The 19,067-nt window shown below is 33.7% G+C and overlaps 1 protein-coding gene across 1 annotated transcript; it reads left to right on the forward strand.

The window, feature by feature from the left end:
- The first annotated feature begins 1,261 nt into the window (after positions 1 to 1,261).
- LOC107465005 (uncharacterized) lies at positions 1,262 to 18,913 on the forward strand. The gene is made up of 6 exons (XM_052254213.1): positions 1,262 to 1,342; positions 1,500 to 1,673; positions 9,575 to 9,683; positions 9,758 to 9,892; positions 10,079 to 10,143; positions 18,738 to 18,913. The coding sequence occupies exons 1-6, from the start codon at positions 1,262 to 1,264 to the stop codon at positions 18,861 to 18,863; spliced, it is 690 nt and encodes a 229-aa protein (XP_052110173.1). The 3' UTR covers positions 18,864 to 18,913.
- Positions 18,914 to 19,067: the final 154 nt, after the last annotated feature.

Genomic DNA, 19,067 nt, shown 5'->3' on the forward strand with positions numbered 1-19,067 from the left:
CAGAATGAGATTTGGATCTGAAGATCCTCCTTCTCCGGGTTGGTTCCCTCTTGTGAACAAGGTTCACTTATTTATATCCTAATTCTAGAATTCAAATTCAAAATTATTCTAATCTTATCTTTCAGAGATAAAGATAAGATGACTAACTACTTACTTCAAATTTAAATCAAAACAATAATTTAAATCTAACAAATTCTAAAAACCAAATTTTTTATGCTTTTAGAAAGAATTAATAACTAATCTTTTAAAATTTTGACTGTTTTAGATATGATTAAGGTTTCTAATGATCTGTATAATTGAGATTGGATCTTAATTGTTGTATCCTGAGAGTTGTCTTTACACTGGGCTTGTTCTAGAGATCATTGGGCGTAAGCCCAAAATTCACTTTCAGGGAATACACACGCTGGGTGTGTGTCTTGGAGGACGCCCGACAGATGAAGGCAAAGGGGGGAGGGCCGCTGGGCGTGTGAGGAGTGAAGAGGGAGGCCACTGGGCGTGTGGCATGGCTGCCGGGCGTACATTTTGAGTTGTCTGGGGTTGTTTTTCGTGTCCCAAAGATGATGGTAGTGCATGGCTCAAACTAAATGTCCACTATAGACATATGCATATCGTTTTGATGCTTTGAATGTTAGGTTTCTAACACAAGTCCCAAACTCTATAGATTAAGTTATGACCATTTGAGTGTGGAGAGGTCAGGGTTGGGAATATGCACGCCGAGCGTGCATGCAATTTGGAGGTTTGGGTGTTCTTAGAGCACGGTTTTGATTCTTTAGGTCATGCTTTTGGTGTACTTTGTGTTTTTCTTGTGAGAAAGATTTGATTCTTAAAAACTTTTGAAAATACAAAAACACTATCACAACTCTAAATATTTGATTATTTATGAAATTTCATTAGAAACATGAGAAATTTGATTCAAACCTAAGAAAATGAATTAAAAAATCCAAAAAATCGCTTAAGATGACGTGTCATCACTAATGAGGACGCAACCCCTTAGAAAAAGACCAAGCGAGGGGAAAGTCAAAGAAGAGGAAAGTCAAGTGGTGCAACTCTTACTTCAAAGAAGCGTGGTTCTATTGCTATTCTGACGGGAGCTAGACCACGAAAGACTCAAAACGTATGACCTGCAACCTCCTCAAAGGTATATACTTAATGCTGTCGGTCGCAACTATTTTCACCTTCTACTTGCAATGTTTTATTTTTTCTAATATATTGCAGTCAAAGAAGTCCCAGAAAAGGACTTCCTCTCAAGTTGTTGATATCAATGATCTCTTTGATTGAGAAGTGGATTCAGCCAATTCATGCTGAAATAGAATTTCTTCGGCCTATTCAAACTACTCAAACTGTTAGTCTATCTACCCGCATTCCGACTTCTCTCGGAATCCACCATTGACAACATCTCAGATTTTGACCTCTTTTTCTCTGGTACTTCTTTTGTATATATTTTCAACATTAAGTTCCTTTCGACTACTACATGATCATTTTATCTTTGCCCTTTTCAGACTTGTTATATGCCTCTTCCTAGTGATGCTAGAACTCACCAAGAATCTGGGCCTGCATATGGATCAAGGTTGATTGTTATGATTACCACTATTATTCCTAGACCTTTGATACAGAAATTCGTTGAACCGTCGAAACAGAAATTCGCCGACAAAGACACAGAACCACCTTTTAATGTTCCTTCTCTAAAAACTAAAGATTTGAAATTTTGGCAGAATTTTGGTATGATGATCTAGTATTTTTTATTGAAATCTCAGAATTTTTTTTAGTTTCTCCTATTTTATAGACCATGAAGATAGACTTGTCATGGAGAATTTGGTCCATGATCTTACTTCCTCCTTTTTCTCAAGTCATGACTTTGCCTTGATTATGAAAAATTTTGACTCCCAAGTTTTGACACCTACGTCTTCTTTAGTCTTCAAGTCCTATTTTTTCTTCAACTTGCTCATCGAATTTTTAACTCATGTTCTTCACTCAACTTGAAAATCGAGTAACAAGCCTTGATATTCAAGAAAAGATAATAACTCTCTTTCGACTTTGACATTTTTTACACTATCTTTCTTTGATTTTAGCTTACCTGTTTCTATTTCTGTAATCAAAACACTTTTTTGTAGTTAAAATTATTGACAATCGAAATACTCTTTTGTCGAAAAAATCTATTTCTTTCAGTAATCATTATCCAAGCCATTAAGACAATGCTAAACAGCTAGGATTCACTTTGATGTAGTCAAGAAAATAATTAATGCATTTATTAGTTTATATTATTATATTACTAAAAAATTGGAAGTCATTAATCATCCTCATGCGTACTTATTTTCTTAAAGTAAACCATCATTTTTATCTATAAAAGTTGAAAACATTGACATATCTACTCATAGAAGATAAAAATTACTATTTGTATCCATAAAAATTAATTTTCGCAAGAAAAATTACTCTAACCCTAAATAATTACATAAAATCCCCAAACTACCCCTTTCTATTCTCTCACGCACGCACCCACCCTTACTATCTACAACACCTAAACCACCACTGCCGTAGCATCATCTCCCTTCCTACTCTCTCTCTCTCTCTCTCTCTCTCTCTCACTTTTCCTCTCTCACCTCTTAAACATCAACATAACTCAGTCACTATCCTCTTCAAAATCATAAAATAGAACAAACTTAGATCAAATTGAAGAATAGAACATGTATAGATTCAAAATAAAACCCTAATTTCTTAGAACCTTCACCAAAAATTGTCAATTTCTCATATTCAAGATCACTATTTTCGTTACAAATAACACAGAATATTAATTCGATTTTGGCGACGCTGGGAGGAGATGACGAAAACGCATCGGTAGGAAGATAAGAGAGCAGCGACACCGAGAGAAGGAGAAGACGAAGGTATGACATTTGAAAAAGGAAGGACTCAATATTAAAGAAGTTGTGGTTGCAGAAAATAGAGGACTCAAAATTGCTACTTCCTAAAGCCAAAAACCTCCCAAAGAAGAAGAAGAGGAGGAGGGGAGGAGAAGATGGAGCTCGCGTCGGTAAAAGGAGGAACCACCATTAATACACAGAGGAGAGAGAAGAACGACAGAGAAGAAAGAGACATCAATAGAGAAAGAAGAGGAAGGAAAAAAGTGTGAAGAGGGAGGAGAGAAAGAGAGAAGGACGATTGAAGAAGATAGAGGAGAAGGAAGAGAGAGAGTGTGTGAAAAAGGGAGGGTGCTACAGATAATGAGTGAGGGTGGGTGTGTGCGTGAGAGAAGAGAAGGGGGTAGTTTGAGAATTTTATGTAATCATTTAGAATTTGGGTAATTTTGCTTGTAAAAATTAATTTTTATGCGTATAAATAGTAATTTTTATCTTCTATAGGTAGATATATCAGCGTTTTCAACTTATAAACTTAATAAAAAGAAGTTTAATATTTTAAATTTTTATGTTTGAAAAATTAAAAAATATTTTTTTTTGTTCATTTAAAAATTATAAAAAATAATTAGTAGAATGAATTAAGATAGAATTCCTATGCATACTACTAATAGTAAATCTGCAACACTGGTTCAACTTTAATAATGTGTTATTAGTTATATATGTCATTGTGTTCTGTGGTCACAACTTGCTAATTGGATAGAACCTACACTTATGAATCAGAGAATCTCACTTTTAATAAAGACCTTTCTTAATGAGTACATCACTCAAGAAAATAAATAGAAGAAAATAGTTAGTACAATCTTTTGAAAATAAGCAACTTAACATTGGAATTATTTATTTTTTTATTTTTTTATTGTGTATGTACTAGTATATATATAGTGATCATCAGCTCTTAAATATAATTTATATACATGTTCAGTTTCGAGTTTAAACATTCCCATATACAAAGTAGTTAAAATTATGTCTTAACTCGTAAAAACGCAAATTATACGCTTTTACTCCATTTTTCTATTACATTTCTATTTATCATCCAAAACCAAGTTTTATCGTACGGAATTTCTGCTAAAAAACGTAGAGCCGTCAAAATCGTCGCTTCTGTCGCGATGTTACGTTTCATGTTGAAAAAAATTCTTTTCTTAGTCCTGATTGCAGCTTAACTCAATCTAATGGCTCAATCTGAATAAAAGACTATGAAAGATGAGTCCTAGCAGACTAACATTTTTTAATCTCTTAACCTCCCTCACTTTTACAGTTTATCTCCAATTCTCCATGGCCAAAATTTTAAAATTTTACCCCTCTCAAGTCTCAATCTCTGACTCTCTATCTTTCTATCTCTCTGAAATTTGAATTTTGCACGATTGGAATCCCAAATTCGGAGTGACGCCGACTTGCCCTGAGATTTGCCGCTGGTGTTGTCGAATCGGACTGGTAGTGGCTGGACTGCGAGAGCGTCACTTTGTGATTGCGACTTGCGAGACTTTTTGGCTTTGTCTCTCTGTCTCTAGTTCTCTGACTCTGCCTCTCTAACTCTGGAATTCGGATCGTTGCTCTTCTCCTACTCTTTTCTGCTAGTTCATTCGGTAAGTTAAGACCTTTTTATCCTCTTCAGTCTTCAATGTTCAATCTACTACTTATTGATCAAACTTCAATTGAAAAGTCTAATTAATCAATCTTCAAAGTAAACATTTCTACTACTTATTGCAAGCAAGAACATTGAACAAGATTCAAAGCCTCTTGATTCCACTATTAACAATTATTATTATTATTAGGGATAAGTACTTTTTTCGTTTCCAAGATTTGGGGTCAAAATCAATTTCATCCCTAATCTTTCTTTGTTCTTAAAATCATCCTCAATGTTACATAATGTTATAAAATCGTCCTTTTCTATTTTTCTGGACCAAATTATCCTTAACTATTAATAAAAATAATATTAAAAAAATAAAACCCCACCCCACCCACACCCAGCATCTCTTCGTCTCTCATTCGCCTCCTAGCATTCCTTCTCAAGCCACTCCGCTGCCGTCCAACTCCCGTTCCTCCACTGTTGGCTGCTCGAGTTCTCCCTGCCTTCTCACTTCCACGCCGCGAAATCACCGACGGCGGCTCTACTACTCACATCGTCATCAGTGGCGGTAGTCCGCGGGTTCGGCGTCTCCCAAGGAAGAAACCGAGCCCTATCCCGTCGCCGCCGCTGGAGTGAGGTCCCGTCGCCATCGAGCCCTGTTGTTGCTTCTGCTTTTCTGCTTTTGCTTTCTGTCTTCTGCTTCTACTTCTACTTCTATTTTTGATTTTGTTGTTGCTTCACTATTATTGATTCACCCTTCACAATTATTATTGTTAATTTATTATTGGTGATACTGTTTCTTATTATAGTAATATAGTAATTGCTTCTGATTATAGTAATTGCATGATGATGATTTGGCTATGGTGGCAGTGGTGATGGTGATGAGGAAAGAGAGAGTGAGAAAAGAAAAGAAAATATCAAGGCAGTGGTGTGATGGAAGTGGCCAAGGCTTCCTTCTCTTTCTCTGTTATTTGTTCTTCCTATTTTTCTTTTTTCTTTTTTTAATTTTTGAAAAACATATACATGATTGATATGATTGATGATGGATTGTTGCTAATTTTGTGATTATTAATGTTGAATTGTTGATTTATTTTGTGATTGATGTTGTTGCTGAATTTTTTATTTATTTTGTTGTTGTGAATGAGAAGAAGAAGAAGATGAAGAAGAAAGAAAATATGAGAAGAAGAAGATGAAAGATGGGAATTGATGATGATGATGATGATGATGATGATGATGATGATGATGATGGGATGGGATGAGATTTGGGATGGATGGTCAGAGAGTAGGAGGAAGGGAAATTGGAGGTGGGTTTGGGGTGAGGGGAGAGACGAAGAGATGCTGGGTGTGGGTGGGGTGGCGTTTTATTTTTTTAATATTTTTTTATTAATAGTTAAGGGTAATTTGGTCCAAAAAATAGAAAAGGACGATTTTATAACATTTTGTAACGTTGAGGATGATTTTAATAACAAAAAAAGATTAGGGACGAAATTGATATTGACCCCAGACCTTGGGGACAAAAAAAGTACTTATCCCTTATTATTATTATTATTATTATTATTATTATTAAGATATGATTAGCCTTCAATGATGTTTAACACAATGTTTTGGGACAAGAGCTGTTTATAATTAAAAATTTTAGAATATTGTTAGGAGACTTTCGTGCACACCATTAGCTTAGTAGCTATCTATGAGCACTAAAATTTTATAAGCCATGAGATCTGAGAGCACTCTACATTTTTATCTGCTTATACTTGGAATTTTATGTAACAAGATTTATTGATTTTGATATGAATATGATGCTGTGACTTAAATAGTGCTTTAGTTATTTTAGTGGTTTAAATTTATTTTATTCTATTTTGTTCTGAATTACTTAAAATGTTTAATTGAATTTTTTTTGGTTGAATTTCTTTTACCTGAATGGTTAAATTATTGTTGTGGCATTGAGTATAATTTTTTATTTTTTGTTATGTTGGTATTTTTTTTTTCAAATTGGATTGTGAAACTTTTGTTGTTAAACTTGATGGTTGTAATTGATATTGAACATAATTATGTAACTTTTGTGTTTTAATTTGTGAGTTGTGAATTTATGTTGAATTGTGATTTTTTACTTGTTATAATATATATTAGTTATAATTCTATGGATAATTTAGTTTATTTGAGATTTATTTTATTATCTATGAAATTAATTTTTGCTATTAATTTTTTTAAAATTTTTATATTTTATGGGTCATATTTATATTTCATCTTGTGACTCAACAAATTACGATTTTAAATTAGTTTAACGAGGTAAAAACTACAAATTCATTGTCTTGCCATACATTTAGTTTTATTATAAATATAAAGCTTCCACGGAAAAGTAAGAACGAACCATGCATTTTCTTTTGTATCTTACTAGTGTAAAATCCGCGCGTAGCGCGGACCAAATATTGATCTATCGTAAAAATTTGTTGAAATATAGCTATTAATACTAATAATTATTACTTTTAATTTGAAAAACTACTCTTGTAAAAATTTTATTGTACAATATATAAGAAGATTGTTATTGCCTTTCATATAAATAGATTCAATTTAAATGAAAAGGTTTTATGTTTGTGTTTAAATATAATTACACTAACAACAAATATTATCTAAGTGACATTTAGTTATAATTATTGGATCCCTCATATATGGTTAAGCATAGATTGTGTGTATTAAAAAATTTTGTGAATTATTTTTATTGGTCCTAATTAAAAATGCATGAGCAAAGTCAAAAATAACTATTCTAATAAAACATAATTTATGAGTAAAAACAATACCAAACAATTAAAAAGATTTAATATTGAAAGTTTTTTTTTCTCCATCAAAAATCATCACATCCATACCATGAAGTTTCTCACTTATTCGAGTAAACAAAATCACAGAACCAAAATATTAGATAGAAATATGCAATCATATGTACAGACTTGGTGTTATCTGCATTTTGTTGGATATTATTATCCTTTAAGAGAATTTTTTTGCAAGTTGTTTCATTGAATCCTTACTACTACTCTCCTTGGCAATATGACTTGCAGAACCATATTTGAAGCAACCACAACCTGAAATCATAAATTATGGCATTGACATTACAAGAAAAAGCTACAATTGCAAAACACTGCCGTAATTCTACCACAAAATAGAACTATATAAAACATTCTTACATGTCGTGACATGTTTATCATTTACCTATCCTCTTCTACTTCCTCTTATATTGTGACAACTATTTGTCCACACCTTGACTCCTAGTCCACATATTTTCTCTTATTAAAAATCAAGCATTATTCATCTATTATGTGGTAATAAAAGTAAAAAGATTCAGAAAAATAGTTGTCTATTCATCCGAAAATGTGCTTTTTAAGTATGTATATAGTTGATAATGAAAATTTAAATGCATAATTAGAGAAGAAAAAAAGAACTTTACAACACATCTAAGAGGCCAATTAAAATCAAACTAAGAATGACTTATTAAAAAAAGAAAACAGGTAAACAAATTGATATTTCTTTTTTGAAGAGTTAAGATGCAAGATCCCTTTATATAACAACCTCCGGATATGAAATTTTGAATGTACCGAATCAAAATGAAATTTTATTTGACATTCTATGTATTTGTCTTCCAAATTTACATATGCAAGAATGGTCATAATTTACATATATAATTAAATAAGCATGATCATAACTCAGCTATACATGATATGGAAGAATGGTTATAATTTACATATATAGTTAAATAAGATTCATCTTTGGAATTTAAATAAAAGTAATTTAATGTTCAATTTTCATGTTTACAAAAAATGGTTGATTGTTTATACTTTTAATCCACGTAATGCATTAAATATTTGAATTGTGATGAGATAATTTGACCAACAAATAAATCTTGGCTTGCTTCCACACTGTCACAGCTGAAACATTTCTATTTTGGAGGTGAAATCAAGTCTAAGAAATTGAAGTAAAATTGAAAATTATGAACTTGGAGAATAACTCAATTTTGATAACCTTATCTCATATTGCACTAAATTGTTATTAATGGATAAAATTAGTAAGCTAATATTTTCTTTCAAAGGAACCACAAAGATGTAAGACTCAAAATTTTCGAAAAATCTTATTGTGAACTAATTTCAATTTATTTATTTATTAAAGATTTTAATTTCAGAAATTATTTTATTAAAGCTAATTAAATCAATTTTTGATAATTAAATTAGAAATTTTATCTAATTTTACAATTATTGGGTAATTTGCATATTTAAATTATAAAGTTTAGGAATCGTAAAATAATAAGAATTTATATGATTTGATTTAAATAATTGTGATTCTAGAAATTAATACTTTAATTTTTATGAATAAAGAAAATTAATTATATTATCTATAGTTATCGAATTAGAATTATTTATTTGAGAATAATTTGTAAATTGATAATTAAATAGTATTTTTAATAAATATTAGTGTTGGATTAAAACAGGTTTTCAATTATACGATTACTCTTAATTTTATAAAATTATTATATTACTTATATGAATTTTATCTTAACTCTAAATTCCCAAATAAAATCCTAATTTTAATCAAATTAAACTATAACTCCCTCCTAATCTAACCTAACCACCGCCACTCATCTAACCTAACCACCCCCACTTCCTAACCCAAACTTAGTTCCATCCTTCAGAAAAAAAGAAGAAGAGAAAAACAGAAAGAAAGAAAGAAACGAAGGCAAGAAAAAGGGAAACGGGGAAGGGGAAAATCAGGGAGGAAAAGAGCGCCGGAGAGGAGCCGCCGCTGCGCTCTTCAGGATCGTGTCCCGCTCGCTACCGCGCCGCGCTCAGTGTCGTCCTTGCCAACGCAGCCGTGTCGTCGTCACGCACAAGAGGAGGAGAAGGGGAGCGATGGGGGAGAAAAGGAAGGGATGACGCCGTGACTGGGCTCGCCGCCGTTGCGTCGTAGAAGCTTCCAGTCCCATTGCTGCCGTTCGCGCTGTCACCTCCAGCCCGCGCCGACTGGGCTCGCCGCCATTGCGTCGTAGAAGCTTCCAGTCCCGTTGCTGCCGTTCACGCTGTCTCCTCCAGCCCGTGCCGTCGCGGTTTGTGAAGGCTGAAAGAGAGAGAGAGAGCTCGGGAGCAGAGGAGAGAAAGGGGAGACCCGTGCTCGGCCACCGCCGCGCCTCTGCCGTCGAGAAGCTCCGCTGCCGCCATTGAGATTCACCATCGGTAAGGGTTTTTGAGTTTGGTTTACCTTCGTTTAAGATTCCAAAAACCTTATTGTCTCTGCGTGTTGGTTTTAGTCACTGTCGAAGAAGCTTCAACCGCCGCCGTCGATTGTCACTGGGGAACAACCGCCGTGCCTCTGGTCGCCGGAATCACGGACTGGAGAGAAGGGGGCTGCCTCTCCTATTGCTACTGTTTCGTTCTTTTATCGTAAGCAGTCTTTGTTTCCAATTCCATTGAATTTATTTCTGTTTTCGATTCCATTGAGTTTAAATTCTCTATTTTGCTGTAACCATGGTCACTGTTGCTGGAATTACTGACACCGCTCTTGGTGCTGATTGGATTAACCACCATAGATATTCTGCATCACCTTCACTTTCCATTATTTCTGTCAGGTCCCGTTCTTGCCGGTGTTGGCCATCGAATTTGTAACAGCTCCAACTTTTATTTCCCTCTTGATTCAGTGAGTTTTTCTTGTCTTGAAATTCTCACTGTTAGCGATTCGTTATAGTTTATTGAGGATTTTGCAATGTTATTTGCTATTTGATTGAGTTTGCGATTAGAGTAACTATGGTTGTTGCAAAAGTGGTTTAGAACTGCGGTTGTGGTTGCCACTGTGATGAGTTGAGGAAAAAAGGGATTCAACGAATTTAATTATGCAGATTGCGAATAATTGAGGTAGGGGTTTTTCTTAAAATCTAATTTATATTACAGAGTTGTGATAACTAGATATTAATGTGAGAGAACATATGTCTATGATTACGATTATCTTCTAAATGTGGTTGTTTGCTGAACTGAATGACTGATTGCTTGATTGCTTGAGTAGGTTGTGATTGCTGAAAAGAAATTAGTTTGAAAGGTTATTTAGTTGATTATTATGAAAAGTGGCTTTCTTGGTTTTGAAGCTATTTTTGATAATGTAAATGAATCGATTTTGGAAATAATTTGAAATATGAAAATGAATGAGTTTTGGAAACGGTTTAATTTTGAGTTAGTCCGACTTTATAAATGATTTAGTACTTGAGCTGGTTTGATTTTAAAAAGAGATTTATTATTGGCATTGATTCGCTTGAAAAATAATTTGATATTGAAACTAGTTGAATTTTGGAAAATGATTGAGATTTGGAAATGGTTGAGAAAGGGTTTGAGAAATGTTTGGATTGGACCCAAAAAGGGTGGCAGCATCTGAGTTTTAGAGGAGATGCTGCCGAAATTTTATAAAATTCGAAGTTTCATTTGAAGTAGTTATTTTAAAAGGTTTAATTTTAAGTATTAAATGATTTAAGATTACCTCATTTATCAAAGAAAGATTTATGTGTTGGATTGGGAATTGTTAGTGAACGGAATGGAAAGAAGGATGATGAGGATTTTCTTTGAAATATGGTTTTTGAACGAATTTGGAAATGAGATTTGGATTTATGAATGATGATGATGTTGAGATATGGATTGAGAATGTTGAGATAAGATCTTTGAATTATTCATTTGGCTTATGAATTTGAAATATCTGAGATACGAGGTTCCCTGGATTAAGTGTCGTGGCTTGCCACCACGTTTACCAGGTTGAAAACTCGATACTCTGTTGACCCTACGACGTAAGTGTGACCGGGCACTATATAAATTCCCGAAAATGTTACCCCCATTGAGTAATATTGATTATTTGAGAAAAAGCTATGCATAGACTCTTGGGGATGCACGTTGGGGGGACAGTCTAAGGAAAATTCAGACTTGTCGGGTTAGCTGGATAACTGACAGATGAGCTTCATCAGCCATAGGACAGGCATGCATCATATGCACTTATATGCTTTGTTTGGATTTGAACTTGTTTGGGTTTGCCTAATTGCTAAACTGTTCTTAACTGCTACTTGATCTATTTGCTGTAACTGCTACCTACTTGTGCTTTCCTTGTCTGTCTTGCCTGTCTTTGTCCTTGCGTGCTACATTTGAGAATGAACTTTGGTGCTGAATTAATGATTGTGTTGTTGATTGCGTGGTTGGCTTCTGATTGAGATTTTCTTTTAAGAAATGAAAGGTTTCAGATTTCTGAAAGATTAAACATTGTTTCTTTGAAAAGGTTTTGAACGCTTACCTATTGGTTTTTAAAAGATTCATAAGGCAATGATAATCACTGAGCTTGAAAACAGTTTTCTTATTAAATATCTTCTTATGACAACTTTGAAACTCCGTGGTGAGACCGTGTGGTTAGGTTCTCACCCCTACAGATTTACCTTTTCAAGAACCGGATGAAGAAGCATTAAGAAGAGTTAAACTCCGTTTAGTTTTATATGTTGTATTAATTAGTTTATTTTCTTCCCTCGTCTTTGTTATTACAATTTTTGCAAGAGGGATAGGAGTTGTATGATTTATATATATTATATTATAAGATATTATGTAAGAAGTCTTGTATATGATCTATGCCTGCTTGTTTTTTTTAAGATAAAGTATTTATTTCCGGTTTTCAAAGAAATCAGCGATACGGTGTTGAGTCACAGGCTCCTATTTTAATATTTAGTATGTAAAATAGTCGTAATACTTCTTGCTATCAGAGTGGCGCAGCCAAAAGTGTGACATTCTGGTAGTGAGGGTGTTACATTATAGTATCAGAGCAGTTCTTCCTGTAGAGCCTGAGGAATGGACTGATTATGCTTTAATTGCATACTCTGAGCGTCTGTCATGTAATAGGTCTCATTCAGATAATGAGAATTAGAGTTTTATACACATGATGATTTATTGATTAATGCCATTAGTCTTGCATTGTATAATTCCTGGTATTAAGTTTGGCCGGCTTAATACTAGTAAATTATGTATACGGAAGCACCAATGGGTTATGATAGACAATATGCGAGTCATAGATAATGCGAGTTGCGGGTTTTGGGAGCGTTAGAAATTAATTCTTGAAGTTAGTTGACATGTGATCCTTATCTGTGATAGGTGTTAGTTTTACCTTTATCAGTTGTATTGGAAATCCTTGATTCAATGCCTTTCTTGAGATACAGTTTGATTCTCTGTCAAATTATATTTCTGACTATCCCCTGGATTCTTGATGTTATGGTCCTCAATTTTACGTTCTTTTATAAGAACTTTGTACTCTAATTTAATTGGAATTTGTTTCGATCAATATATTATCTTTCTTCTTGTTGTTCCTAGCAAAATTTTCTGATTTAGATTCTCTCGTTAAGTTATGATTTGATATCTTGCCTCTATGCTTTGCACCATATGCGTATTCTTCTCTTAACATGCGCCTACTTATTCCATAGATTCTTGACATCACAGCTTTAGGTTCTGCATTCTTCTACTTAAACGATGTAATTTATCGATGAAATATGAACCTGTTTTGCCGTAATACATCCTATCTTATAAAGCCCTCTTGTAATTTTTGTTTTGGGTCTTCAAAGTAATTCTGGTTTGATTCTTCTCTTACTTGAATATTTATCAAGATTCCTGAAAGAATATTTTTACTCATAGCTTAATTAAGTTTATTTTATAAAATTTGCATATTTTATTTTAATTTGAGTTGTTTTAATGCAAAATCTTTTTTAAACATTTTATGTTTCTTTTGAGAAAGTGAATTTGTTTCCTTTTGAGATTATCCATTCTTTGTTAATGCTACCAATGACTTCTAGTATTATTTTCGACTTAGCTCAAATCCAGTTTAAATAAATGCACCGTTCTTCCTCTTGATCGTTCCTACCGAAGTTCTTAAATTCAAGTTTCTTCTTAGGACTACAATTTGATTTTCTACCAAGATTTTCAGTAAAATGTTTTATCCTTAGCCTAACTAATTTTTATTTCGTAAATCTTGCATAATCTAACTTGACTTGAATTTGTTTTAAACAAGATGCAATATTTACGTTTTTAATTGACTTTCTTGAATTTTGTAAACAATTACCCTATTCTATTCTATGGTTTCTATTGAAGTTCTTTGAAATCAAAATTCTTTCCTATTTGTATTTCAATTCTTTCTTCTGACATACTTCACGACTTTTAACCATCCTAATTTGTTGGTGACTAGAACCATTCCTTCATATTTTTGTAAGCGTTGCGCTTCTCTAATTTGGTTTTAGTTTGTTTTGATCCAATTTTCCATTATTCTTTTCTTGTTTTTTTTTTTGGAGTTCATAGATTCAATATTTCATGTTAAGATGCGAAATGGCTCTTTCTGAGATGTTTTTCATGTTTATACCTTGTTGCTTAGTTGTAATCCTACACCTCCTTCCGAATTCATATGAATCTTATCCCTGTCACTTATTCTTCTCTTCCTGCGATTTGTATCTCTTTGAACGTACTTAATGCATTTTAATATTATTGAATATCCTTATAAAGTGTGATTTCTAGTATATTCTTGGATTGTTTTAGCCTTTTTAAGTAAGGTTTGATTTATTTTTATGTAAGGTTATTTTTTACTCTACATTCCTTTATTTGGGCAATGCCTCTTTTTGCTGTAACTTGAATTTGTTTTGGAGCGACACAACCATCTCTTGAAGTTTTAATAAAATCGCTTTTAACTTAGCTTACACTCCCTTACTTTGAAAATTTTTGTATGTGATTTAAATCTGTTTCATTGTAATGCATTTTCTTTTCCTTTTATAAGCAAAACTTTATTTCAAGTTTCCTTCCAACAAGATCGTAATTTTCATGCATGCCAAACATAAGAACGAGAAAAATAGAATTTTTTTTAGCCAAATTAATCTTTCTTTTTTCAAATTTTATGTAGTCTGTTTCGACTCAAATTTATATTGAAATCATGTTACATTCATGCTTTTATTATTCTGTTGAAAGATGTTTGTTATTTTTTTGTAAAACGTGAAATGATCTTCCCTTAAGATTTCCATTCTTCAAGAACAGTATATTCGAGAATATTTTTAAATCAAATTCGAGTTATGAGAGCTTTGCATTTAGTTTTGGATATTCTTCTTTTATAAACCTCATATTTACTTGACTCAGCTTGAACTCGTTTCAACATACTGTATTGTTTTTCATCTTATTGGTCATATCAAATTCCTTCTATTCAAGAGATATCCTTAAAGTTATCAGTTGATTCTCTTTTCAGCACTCTTTATTGCTTGTTCATCCTTGTCTACTTGTGATTTCCACAATTCTTTCAAATTTTCGTGAACACGGTCCTTGTCTCTGTTCTTTCTTTTCTATGATCTACTATCCTTCTGAGTATATTCGAGATTAGTTTTGATATCTTGTGCGACTGTTAGGCTTGGTAAATGACACATTAGTCCTTTAGAACACGTTTGATGAACACAAAAGGTAAAATTTGTAAACATACGATGTAGCAAAGAGTTGTAGAATCTTGTTTCATGAGAAAGAGTTTTATTGATGTTAAGTTTGTGACTACTAAGATTTGCAAAGTATTTGATGAGGTTGAGAACCCTCGGATGAATTGATCGATGAAGTACGATTGAGAATGGTAGAGATAAGTTATGTTGAAATTTGAATAGTTGAATATCTGAGTTAGTGCGAGATCAGTGTGCAAATGTTAAGCACGTCGTTTTGACCCCAGCATATTTTACGACCTATCACCACCTTGCCTTACCACTACATGTTTGAACTATATCGTCATTTGCATCAAGCTTGCCTTGTAATTTCTGTCTTGCAATTGCACTCCTACCCTTATATCTTTATGCTATGTGGTAATCAAAGTATTTGAAACTAAATAAATATGAATGCTAAAGTTCTTTGCTTTTTACACAAAGTGTTAAACCATGTAATGTTTCCTGTGATACGCCAATTTTCGAGGACGAAAATTTTTATAAGTTGGGTAGGGTGTAAGACTTAGAATTTTCGGAAAATCTTATTGTGAACTAATTTCAATTTATTTATTTATTAAAGATTTTAATGTCAGAAATTATTTTATTAAAGCTAATTAAATCAATTTTTGATAATTAAATTAGAAATTTTATCTAATTTTATAATTGTTTGGTAATTTGCATATTTAAATTATAAAGTTTAGGAATCATAAAATAAGAATTTATATGATTTGATTTAAATAATTGTGATTCTAGAAATTAATACTTTAATTTATGAATAAAAAAATTAATTATATTATCTATAGTTATCGAATTAGAATTATTAATTTGAGAATAATTTGTAAATTGATAATTAAATAGTATTTTTAATAAATATTAGTGTTGGATTAAAACAGGTTTTCAATTATACGATTACTCTTAATTTTATAAAATTATTATATTACTTATATGAATTTTATCTTAACTCTAAATTTCCAAATAAAACCCTAATTTTAATCAAATTAAACTATAACCCCCTCCTAATCTAACCTAACCACCGCCACTCATCTAACCTAACCACCCCCACTTCCTAACCCAAACTTAGTTCCATCCTTCAGAAATCAAAAAAGAAGAGAAAGACAGAAAGAAAGAAAGAAATGAAGGCAAGAAAAAGGGAAACGGGGAAGGGGAAAATCAGGGAGGAAAAGAGCGCCGGAGAGGAGCCGCCGCTGCGCTGCTCAGGATCGTGTCCCGCTCGATACCGCGCCGCGCTCAGTGTCGTCCTTGCCAACGCAGCCATGTCGTCGTCACGCACAAGAGGAGGAGAAGGGGAGCGACGGGGAGAAAAGGAAGGGATGACGCCGTGACTGGGCTCGCCGCCATTGCGTCGTAGAAGCTTCCAGTCCCGTTGCTGCCGTTCACGCTGTCTCCTCCAGCCCGTGCCGTCGCGGTTTGTGAAGGCTGAAAGAGAGAGAGAGAGCTCGGGAGCAGAGGAGAGAAAGGGGAGACCCGTGCTCGGCCACCGCCGCGCCTCTGCCGTCGAGAAGCTCCGCTGCCGCCACTGAGATTCACCATCGGTAAGGGATTTTGAGTTTGGTTTACCTTCGTTTAAGATTCCAAAAACCTTATTGTCTCTGCGTGTTGGTTTTAGTCACTGTCGAAGAAGCTTCAGCCGCCGCCGTCGATTGTCATTGGGGAACAATCGCCGTGCCTCTGGTCGCCGGAATCACGGACTGGAGAGAAGGGGGCTGCCTCTCCTATTGCTGCTGTTTCGTTCTTTTATCATAAGCGGTCTTTGTTTCCAATTCCATTGAATTCATTTCTGTTTTCGATTCCATTGAGTTTAAATTCTCTATTTTGCTGTAACCATGGTCACTGTTGCTGGAATTACTGACGCCGCTCTCGGTGCTGATTGGATTAACCACCATAGCTATTCTGCATCACCTTCACTTTCCATTATTTCTGTCAGGTCCCGTTCTTGCCGGTGTTGGCCATCGAATTTGTAACAGCTCCAACTTTTATTTCTCTCTTGATTCAGTTAGTTTTTCTTGTCTTGGAATTCTCGCTGTTAGCGATTTGTTATAGTTTATTGAGGATTTTGCAATGTTATTTGCTATTTTATTGAGTTTCGGTTATTTCTTATTGCGATTAGAGTAACTATGGTTGTTGCAAAAGTGGTTTAGAACTGCGGTTGTGGTTGCCGCTGTGATGAGCCGGGGAAAAAAGGGATTCAACGCATTTAATTATGCGGATTGCGAATAATTGAGGTAGGAGTTTTTCTTAAAATCTAATTTATATTACAAAGTTGTGATAACTAGATATTAATGTGAGAGAACATATGTCTGTGATTATGATTGTCTTCTAAATGTGGTTGTTTGCTGAACTGAATGACTGATTGCTTGATTGCTTGAGTAATTTGTGATTGCTGAAAAGAAATTAGTTTGAAAGGTTATTTAGTTGATTATTATGAAAAGTGGATTTCTTGGTTTTGAAGCTATTTTTGATAATGTAAATGAATCGGTTTTGGAAATAATTTGAAATATGAAAATGAATGAGTTTTGGAAACGATTTAATTTTGAGTTAGTCTGACTTTATAAATGATTTAGTACTTGAGTTGGTTTGATTTTAAAAAGAAATTTATTATTGGCATTGATTCGCTTGAAAAATAATTTGATATTGAAACTAGTTGAATTTTGGAAAATGATTGAGATTTGGAAATGGTTGAGAAAGGGTTTGAGAAATGTTTGGATGGGACCCAAAAAGGGTGGCAGCATCTGAGTTTTAGAGGAGATGCTGCCGAAATTTTATAAAATTCGAAGTTTCATTTGTAGTAGTTATTTTAAAAGGTTTAATTTTAAGTATTAAATGATTTAAGATTACCTCATTTATCAAAGAAAGATTTATGTGTTGGATTGGGAATTGTTAGTGAACGGAATGGAAAGAAGGATGATGAGGATTTTCTTTGAAATATGGTTTTTGAACGAATTTGGAAATGAGATTTGGATTGATGAATGATGATGATGTTGAGATATGGATTGAGAATGTTGAGATAAGATCTTTGAATTATTCATTTGGCTTATGAATTTGAAATATCTGAGATACGAGGTTCCCTGGATTAAGTGTTGTGGCTTGCCACCACGTTTATCAGGTTGAAAACTCGATACTCTGTTGACCCTACGACGTAAGTGTGACCGGGCACTATATAAATTCCCGGAAATGTTAACCCCATTAAGTAATATTGATTATTTGAGAAAAAGCTATGCATAGACTCTTGGGGATGCACATCGGGGCACAGTCTAAGGACAATTCAGACTTGTCGGGTTGGCTGGATAACCAACAGATGAGCCTCATCAGCCATAGGACAGGCATGCATCATATGCACTTATATGCTTTGTTTGGGTTTGAACTTGTTTGGATTTGCCTAATTGCTAAACTGTTCTTAACTGCTACTTGATCTATTTGCTGTAACTGCTACCTACGTGTGCTTTCCTTGTCTATCTTGCCTGTGTTTTTCCTGGCGTGCTACATTTGAGAATGAACTTTGGTGCTGAATTAATGATTGTGTTGTTGATTGCGTGGTTGGCTTCTGATTGAGATTTTCTTTTAAGAAATGAAAGGTTTCAGATTTCTGAAAGATTAAACATTGTTTCTTTGAAAATGTTTTGAACGCTTACCTATTGGTTTTTAAAAGATTCATAAGGCAATGATAATCACTGAGCTTGAAAATAGTTTTCTTATTAAATATCTTCTTATGACAACTTTGAAACTCCGTGGTGAGACGGTGTGGTTAGGTTCTCAACCCCTTACAGCTTTACCTTTTCAGGAACCGGATGAAGAAGCATTAAGAAGAGTTAAACTCCGTTTAGTTTTATATGTTGTATTAATTAGTTTATTTTCTTCCCTCGTCTTTGTTATTACAATTTTTGCAAGAGGGATAGGAGTTGTATGATTTATATATATTATATTATAAGATATTATGTAAGAAGTCTTGTATATGAATCTATGCCTGCTTGTTTGTTTTTAAGATAAAGTATTTATTTCTAGTTTTCAAAGAAATCAGCGATACGGTGTTGAGTCACAGGCTCCTATTTTAATATTTAGTATGTAAAGTAGTCGTAATACTTCTTGCTATCAGAGTGGCGCAGCCGGAAGC

Source organism: Arachis duranensis, chromosome 9 (assembly GCF_000817695.3).
Source record: "Arachis duranensis cultivar V14167 chromosome 9, aradu.V14167.gnm2.J7QH, whole genome shotgun sequence".
In the NCBI taxonomy this organism is placed as follows: Eukaryota; Viridiplantae; Streptophyta; class Magnoliopsida; order Fabales; family Fabaceae; genus Arachis; species Arachis duranensis.

Bases quoted from the DNA above. Each gene is read 5' to 3' on its own strand.
- LOC107465005 (XM_052254213.1), top strand. From the start codon at position 1,262: ATGATCTCTTTGATTGAGAAGTGGATTCAGCCAATTCATGCTGAAATA. The intron at 9,893-10,078 runs AAGCAGTCTTTG...TTCTGTCAGGTC, and splicing joins CTGTTTCGTTCTTTTATCGT to CCGTTCTTGCCGGTGTTGGC. The intron at 10,144-18,737 runs GTGAGTTTTTCT...TTACCTTTTCAG, and splicing joins TTTATTTCCCTCTTGATTCA to GAACCGGATGAAGAAGCATT.